The following is an 8453-nucleotide window of genomic DNA, read 5'->3' as shown; positions in this document are numbered from 1 at the left end:
GCCGGCGGACTCCGGGCGCTGCCTCCGCGTCCGTGACCGTGCGCGCGAGGAATCCGGAGAGAGTTGGGCGCGCTCTGCGCCTCCGCGGCCAGCAGGGCAGGCGGGGCACCCGCGCGAAGAGAAGGTCCCCTTGGCCGCCCTGTCTGCGCGCGGAGCCGGCCCGGAAATGAGCGACTGCACGGGGAGCCGGTCCCCACCAAGGTCCCCTTCAAGGACTGGAGCGCCGAACTCCGGGAGGCGGGATCGAGCGGCGGGAGGGGGAGGGAAAGGGAAAGCGCGACCCTCGGAGCGGAGTCCTGGCGCTCCTCCGCCAAAGCCACGGCCACCGTGCTGTCTGCTACTCCGGAGACCTTGACTGGGGTCACTGGCGCGAGCGCTTCGCTCTGGGCTCCTATGAACAGGACGTGGAGGCACCAGGGTCCCCTCAGGAAGTGAGACAGAGGTCTTTATACCCGATCCATGCAAGCCTGATGTCCCAGCTCCAAAACTGAAGCAGGCTCTGCCTGGTCTCCTGGGTCCCTTGGGCACTGGCACCTAGGCGCGCTCCTTCCTGGTTCTGTACGGCCTCCCAGCTACTGAATCAAACTTGTAACTTTCCCTGCCCTTGAACCCGGAGTTTGGGGATGGGCTGGCTAATCCCCGGGCTATTTGTAACCTGCCCTGTGACACGGATCCACCCGTGCCAGTTTTAACACTAGAGGTCAAGGAGCTGCCAGAGGTGAGTCAGGTCAGCGGCGCCCAGAGCCCTGGGGACTTCCCAGCCCAGGCCTTTTCTCTCTGGGCTTCCTGTTCATTCACCTCCTTAAAATCCTCTCCAGAGTCACGCCTATTGGATTAGCCTATTTTTATTACCTCCCTGATACAGCAAGTTATTTACAGTCCTTGTCTTGAGGGTGAACCGTGAGGTAGGCTTAGCTAATTACCAGAAGTAAAAAGAGGCTAGTAAAAAGGGGCTCAGAGGCAGAGGCTGGGTTGGGGAGTTGGGGTTCACCCTAGTGGCATACTGGACAGTTCTAGCCACGGGAATGTGATGGGGCATGGCCAGCCGGAAGTGTACTTCCTCACAGCCACGGTGCACTGGGTGGCTGGGAATCCCTGCCTTAACTAAACAGTAGCTGACTAGCTTCTTTTCTTAGTGTTTCCAACAGCTCTCAAAACATTGGAACTGGAAGGAGAGAAGGGAGCTAGGAAGCCAGTCAATTCTCAGTTGAAGACAGAGGCCTGAGGAGAAGTACGCCCTGGGGCTGGCAGAGTCAGTGTAGAGTGAGGCCTGATTGCAGCTCCTGACTGCACAGTGTTTTTCCTTGAGTTCACCTGTCACCCAAAGTACGTGCAGTGCAATGAGTTCCAAAACCACTTTTTTATTGCATGGTGGTGTACAGCCACACGGGGAGTCAGGGTAGACCATCATAACAATGTAGACACTGTGTCCCAGGATAGTGTAGTCATCCAAGCCGTGGGTGGAGGTATCCTGGGCAAAGTGTCAAGATGGAGGGCACCAAGCCAGGTATGTATGCCCAGCTAGTGAGCAGATCACTGGCAGTGGTACTTGCATAACCTGAGCAGGCCCTGGGCTTCAAAGAACTCAGTCATTATAGGATTTGTCCCCTCTGACCCCAGACTGCCAACAAGTCATTATTGTACAAAAAAGTTCACAGTTCCTTTCCTCTTCGTTCTTTTTCCCTTATTTGAAAGTCAATCTCTAGCTATATCCTGTGCAGACCTGCAAGGGAGCTGTTGATACAGCTGCCCCTCTGGTACCACATGACTGCGGGCCCGCCACCCATGACAGACTTGAATGTCCCAGCACCAAGGGCAGTGAGGTTAGCCTCCCCTTGGGATATCTGCTGTGTGAACTGTTTTTGTGTCTTTTGGAGCCCATTTAACTAGATTCAGCACCTCGGAAATTGGTCCTCAGTCAAGGACAAAAGGCATAATCCACTGGGCTTCAAGGTGTTTGTCCTCATAGTAAAGCCTACCTTAGGAAAGAAGCTGGATGACCTTGTCACTGTCCCAAACCAACAAGTGTGGCAGTAGAGGAAGGGGGGAAAAAACCCAGAGTGAATCCTTAAAACAATAGCACCTCCATACTGATTTCCATAGTGGTTATAAATATGTTCCCTTCCCAAGAGTTAAAAGACATCTTACATGCATACCGATATTTATAAACAGCCCAGCTTATAATAGCTAAGTCTTGAAAGCAGGCTGTATATCCATCAACAGAGGAACAGATAAAGAAATGTGGAATTTAGGTACCATGGGATACTACTCTGCCAGGGGGAAGGACAAACTTGAATCATTTGTAGGAAAATAGATGCGCTTCAGACCATAATGTCAAGTGGAAACATCACACAGGCTTCAGAAGCACATGGTTTTGCCTCATAGATGAGAAACCCAGAGTAAAGATAAAAGTCAAAATAAAAGATAGGTAATAGTAAGGAAAGAAATGATATTTTTAAAGGAAAAAGGGATCCAGGAATGAGTAGGAGGGGAGGGAAGAGAAAGGGGATGGGAAAAGGAATTAAGATGCATTATGTCCATGGACCAACTCCACGCTGTATGTACTGTGCACATAACTTAAGGATGATCAATAGCATCAGAACAAGATTTAAAAATGAGATGAGCCTCAGTTTCAGTCAGCAGCAATAGAAGAATAAACCTGCTGCATGTGTGTTTATTCTGCATATATTTACTGAGTGCTTACCACATACCAGGACACAAGACAGAAAAATCTTTTGCCTTCCAGGAGCTCATGGTAATCCAAATGAGGAGAAGATGACAGAATGCACTCATTATCCTGAGCAGTCGAGAGCTGTGGAGAACAACGATGCAGCAGGCAGCTGAGGTGTTGCAGAGGTTCTGATTTAAGTAGAGCAGGTAAGAAAGAGGTCTGCATGAGGGAGGCTGTAGCAGAAGCCGGCTGGGAGTGAGGAGGCATTGAGGTATCTAATACTGCATAACAGATTGCCCCCAAATTTAGAAGCTTCAAACAACAAAGGTGGATGACTGCCTCTGGGTGTCTGAGGGCCAGGAATCTGGGTGGTTCTGGTTGGAAGGCTCACGGGAGGTTGTAGTGCAGCCACTGGCTGGGCAGGGCGGGCAGGTGTGTGAATGCGTGCAGGATGAGCTGAGTCTTGAGGGTCTGCTTCCAGGACGGTGCCTGTGCAGGCTGTTGGTATAGAGACCTCGGTTTCTCACCATAGAGACCTCTGTTCCCTAGAGCTGCCTCGACACCCTCATGATTGGGAGCTGGGTTCCCCTATCTCAAACCATCAAGTCAGAGTCAGATGTGGGGGAAGTCACTGGGCTATGACATAGCCTCTGAAGTCCTGCACCATCGCTTCCGCTTTATTCTAGCCCTTGGAATTAAGCTATAAGAGGACAAGAATTATGGACACCCTAAAAAGGCAGAGTCAAGTAGTTCGTGAAACTATTTTGTGATGTTTGGAGGAAGATGGAAAAAACATCTGAAGCCGAGGTAACAGCGAGTGCAAAGGCCCAGAGTAGGAGCATGCACATTAGCATATTCAGAGAGGAGGAAGGGGCAAGAGTTGCGGGAACTTGTGGACAAGGTGGGCAGCAGGACGAGGAGAGGTTGGAGAGGTCCTGTGAGTGACACCAACTGTGAGTTCTTAACAGTCCTTAACTGTTCCCCTGTGAGTTTTTAACGGGAACTCCATAGGGACCAGATAGCAGGGGGTCATGGTGGTTTCATGGGGTGGGGGACACTTACAGACACATTGCAGCTGGGCCAGATGGCCCATTCCTGTCATGTCAACATTCTGACAGGCTGAGGCAGAGATAGCAAGTTTGATCCCAACCTGGGCAATGGTAGTCTTAGCCAAACCTTGTCCCAAAATACAAAAAAAAAAGGCTTGAGATACAGCTCGTGTGAAGGCATAGGCTCAAACCCCAGTATCCCTACCCCCACCACCACCCAGAAAGAAAGGGGGAGAGAGAGAAAAGAAAGTGGAGTGGAGCTGGGCATTATCCTAGCAACTCAGGAGTCTAAGGTAGGAGGGTGGCAAGTTCAAGGCCAACACTGTAAAAAAAGCACACTAGGGCCAGGGAGATGGCTCAGTAGAATAAACGCTTCCTTGGCAAGCACAAGGGCCTGAGTTCAATCCCCAGTTCCAAAAAAAAAACAAAAAAACACATCCTAAAAAAAGGGGGGGAAAGAAAAAAGCAACAACTGATGTGTGATCTGATGGTTATAATCCAAGGAGGAGGAAGGGTAGAAGAGGCCAGTCCATTGCCCCAAGAGAGAGCCCCTGTAGCTGGGTCGAAAGGTGATTAAGTGACTGGATTCTGGATATATATTGAAGATGAACTCGAAGAGTCTCCCACACATGGGATGTAGGTTTTGGCCAGACCAAGTGAAAGGATGGTCCTGGCAGGAAGCAAGATGGTTGGTGTGGGGGAAGGGGATTCAGAGCAAGCCGTGTGGACTAGCTTCAGGGCTCGGAGGATCACAGACAGTTGATTGAGTCGCCAAGTTCTAGTTCTTTTCTTTTGGTCTCTTAGTCCAATATCACCTCAGTACCTGGGCACTCTCCCCACTTTTAATTCCTGTTGTTTCCTGAGCCCCTGTTGGATCTGGCTCACAGGAATTTGCTCTCTGCAGCTTGTTTTGGTGTCTGTGGTCCTACAAGTATCCTCCCCAAGAACTCCAGCGACTCTGCTGAGCCACCCTGGTGCCTAATTCTGAAGAGGGTGCAGTCAACATCCTTGGGATCTTCTCTTCCTCCCTCACCTGTATGTTGGATTTAGCCCCAAGAACCTGAGAGACCTTTCAGGGGATACGAGTGGAGGTTGACCTAGTTGGCAAGATGGAGTTGAAGGTTGAGATGGCAGCCTTTAATTGGCCTCAAGCGCAAAGGCTAATCTTTTAATGGCCTTGCTGGTGCTGTTGATTTCCCAGGGTTGATGGCAGCCTGAGCCAGGGGTGTGGAATGCAAACACTTGTTTCAGGAAGAGCAATTTGCCTCCTGAAGGCTCCTGCCTTCTGAAGGTGAGAGACTCCTCTGCCTGGCCACCGCCTCTGGTCAACAGCTTAAAGGAGAAACAGGCATTGATAGGAAGAGTTTTAAGGAAAAATAATGCTCTCTTCACATCTGTTATTGCTCCATGAAATACCCACCACCTGCTGGACCCCAAAGAATAAATTACTCCTCACCATCATGTAAAAAGGGGGTGTGTTTAGATCCTGGTCTTGCCACTTATTGGCTGTGTGACACTGCCCAAGTGAACAACTTCTCTGGGCTTCAGGGTCTTCCTCTGTAATATGGGAATAAGCAGTCATACTTCAAAGGATGTCTTGCAGGAGGAGTACATATGGGGTACATGGAAGGTTATCGATAAATGTATGTATCACCACTCACCTCCTCTTCCACCTACAGCTCCACCCCAAGGGGGGGGGGCCACGAACACTGGAAGTAGTGGCACAGAAGGGCAGTCAGAGGGCCCAAAAGGAGAGCGCACTGAGGCTGTGGGGCCTCCTAATGCCCGGTCTGTGATAGTGTGAGCTCCTGCTGGCCGGCACTTCCTTCCTGTAGCTCTTCTCCTCGCTGCAGCTCCCATGGTCACCTGTGTCACCTGTCCTGTTGTTCTTAGTCCCCCAAAGCTTCTGGACAGTGCCTTGCTGCTCTCGTACCCCTGGAGGGATGACAGCATCTGGATCTTCTGTCCTATGCAGGCCAGGGCTCAGGCACTAGCTGTCACCCACTTCTGGGGCCATCTGGGCTGTATCTCAGCCCAGTTGCCACCTGCGTGGTCCCGGTCCCTCCACTTCCTGGTTGTCACTGGTGACTCCACGGTGAGTTCAGATCAGCTTACTGTACTCCAAAGCTAAAGCATGCTGACATAAATATGAAAACAAGGGAGAGAGGGGCTACTGGGCTGCCTGTTTCTCTTAGACAGCTCCCTGGGGATGAGCTGGGCCTTATGAGTCCTCACATAGGTAACGCACCTCTGCCAGGTTCATCTGTGAGGACCTACTCACTGGAGAGCCTCTGTCTGTCCTTAGGAGCTGCATTCAGGGGCCAGGGCACCCAGCTAAGGCTCCAGTGGGCAGAAGGCCCCTGGGCATGGCTGGTCATCTCACAGTCTCACTCTTGAACCCTTGGCTTCTCCCACAGTGACTTCTGACCTAAAAAAAAAAAAAAGCAATACAGATTCAAACACCTGAGCTCAGAGAGGCTTTGATAAATCAAAAGGCACTTTGGCAGGAAGCCAGCCCCTGAGCGCCCTACATTTTAACAAAAGGCTCTTTGTGGAAGCCACAGAACGCAGGGAAAGCCAGGGCATGAGGGAAAAGAAAACTGCTCTTCAGAGGGGCTTTTTAATTTTAATTTATCTCATAAGGTTGTTGAAAGGATTAAAAGAAGAGAGAGAGAGAGAGAGAGAGAGAGAGAGAGAGAGAGAGAGAGAGAGAACTGCATCCTTTTTGTTTAGGTGTCACAGGACAGGAACTATCTCGCCCTAAATAATCATTACCATGACGCCCCACGCAGCAGCTCTGGTTGGTGGCACTGTCCCAGGCACCAAGCCTCTACCCCTCTGTCCGCTGCCTCACCTGGTGACGGCTGTCACCACAGCTGTGCCTGCCCCGCAGTGCCCTTCTTCCTCCCAGCTGGCTGGGAACCATGTCTGTTTTGCAGGGTCAGTTCTGAATCAGTCGAGGCCAAATGCAAACATGTTTTGTTTGTCTGGTGCTGGGGATAGAACCCAAGAACTTCCCACTAAGCTACATCCCCAGCCCCATTTTATTTTATTCTATTATTATTATTATTATTATTATTATTATTTTTAATCTTGAAACAGGGTCTCTCCGTCACTGAGTTTCCCAAGCTGAACTTGAATTTGTGATCCTCCTGCCTCAGCCTCCCAGCAGTGTGCAACTCCCCAGCACCCAGCTTCTCTTTTATTCTCCACCCCTCATTTAAATGTTGTCTCTCCAGTGAGGCTCCCTCAACCCACTCATGTAAGTGAACTGGACCTTCACCATCCCTTAGTATTTTCTTCTCTCTCTGTCTCTCTCTCTCTGTCTCTCTCTCTCTGTCTTTCTCTCTCTCTCTCTCTCTCTCTCTCTCTCTCTCTCTCTCTCTCTCTCTCTCTCTGTTTGGTGTTAACAGGATCTCACTACACAGCTCGGACTCATAGTGATTCTCCTGTTTTCAGCCTCCCCAGTGGACTCTGTGGCCAGCTCAGTGCGCCCTGGGGTGGGGGTTGGCACAGCATGTTGTGCCAGGGATTGAACTGTCGTCCCCGGTCCCCGTGCTTGTCTATGCTTGCCTAAGCAGGCACTTTACTCCGCTGAGCTATCTTGCCAGCCCCTCCCTTAATATTTTCTAATGATCTGTTTTGTTTTCACAGCCATGGTTGTGCTATTTTTATCACAAGCATGGTTGTTTATATTCCTTGTGGGTCCCTTCCCCTCCCCACCTGTGTTCCGCTCAAACTGTTGCCCTCAGCTCTGGCCTCCCCAGAGCTTTGTTGTTCATCGGGGCTTTGGCACCTGCTCCCTGCCTCTTCACGTCCTGCCTGCAGCCCGCGCACTTCTGACCTCCATAGGGCCGGCCCATGGAGTCCCAGGGCTCACCCTACACACTTGCCTGTGCACCGCTGCTGCCCCCTGGCGGTCCAGCCTGCACAGCCATTATGAAATTACTCCCCCTATGAAACCAGGAGCCACAGTCTCCTTCCACCCTGCTATCCCACCCCTCCGGACACAGTCATTTCCACCCCAAACCTTGTGCTGTCGGCTCTCTGCCTCTTTCTTTGCTTATTCCTTGTGTAGCGTAGATTACAGCCTGTGAACTCAAATGACTGTCTGATCCCTGAGAGTTCCAGCCCCTCGCCCCATATCTTCTCACACCCATCCGACAGCATGGCACCTACCTTATTCACCTTTCTGTCTCTGTCACAAAACATCTGAGATAAACAACTTGGACTTCTCCTCTGTGGTGGCAGTGAGCGTATCCAGGACCTTCTCAGTGAGCTACGTCCCGAGTCCTGGTTTTGTTCATTCTTTTTTCCTTTTCAAGGTGGGTTCTCACCAAGTCATTAAGTGGCCTAGGCCTAGCTCACACTGACCAACCTTCCTGCTTCTGCCTCGCAGAGTGCTAGGATTACAGATGTTAGCTCCTACACCCAGCCCAGGACAAACTTACAAAAAGAAATGACTTGTACCTGATTCATGGTTTCAGAGGCTTCACTCCATGGCTGCTCCACTCCATGGCTTGGGGCATGGGCCAAGGCAGAACACCGTCAGAAGTGAGGGCACACAGCCTAAGGTTCCAGTATTCCCTTCAAGGACACTTCCCAGGGACCTCTCTTCTTTGCCTGGGCTCGACCCACCAAGGTTTTACCACCTGCCAAGAGCATCCCAAGCTAGAAGCCAAACCTTTAGCATAAGCCTTTGGGGCCCCTCTAGCCACCACTCTTCTGAGCCT

The 8453-nt window shown here is 51.0% G+C and overlaps 1 protein-coding gene and 2 long non-coding RNA genes across 3 annotated transcripts in view; 1 reads left to right on the top strand and 2 right to left on the bottom strand.

Annotated features, from left to right (window-relative positions):
- Window positions 1-476, bottom strand: part of Tmem171 (transmembrane protein 171) — a 7817-nt gene extending 7341 nt beyond the window's left edge. The window contains exon 1 of the mRNA XM_004643477.2: window positions 453-476. Coding sequence (XP_004643534.2) covers window positions 453-461 — 9 coding nt within the window. The 5' untranslated portion in view covers window positions 462-476. The remainder of the gene's footprint in view (window positions 1-452) is intronic.
- LOC111813272 overlaps window positions 1-1299 on the bottom strand; it is a 14111-nt gene extending 12812 nt beyond the window's left edge. The window contains exon 1 of the long non-coding RNA XR_002818575.1: window positions 1289-1299. This is a non-coding gene — a long non-coding RNA (uncharacterized LOC111813272). The remainder of the gene's footprint in view (window positions 1-1288) is intronic.
- LOC111813271 lies at window positions 635-3449 on the top strand. The gene is made up of 3 exons (XR_002818574.1): window positions 635-718; window positions 2747-2877; window positions 3358-3449. It is a non-coding gene; the product is annotated as an uncharacterized LOC111813271 (long non-coding RNA).
- The last annotated feature ends 5004 nt before the right edge of the window (window positions 3450-8453 follow it).

The sequence above is a fragment of the Octodon degus genome, unplaced genomic scaffold (genome assembly GCF_000260255.1).
Source record: "Octodon degus isolate 3935 unplaced genomic scaffold, OctDeg1.0 scaffold00177, whole genome shotgun sequence".
Taxonomy (NCBI): domain Eukaryota; kingdom Metazoa; phylum Chordata; class Mammalia; order Rodentia; family Octodontidae; genus Octodon; species Octodon degus.
Note: the sequence above shows the minus strand (reverse complement) of the source record. Positions and strands in the feature narration are given on the sequence as shown.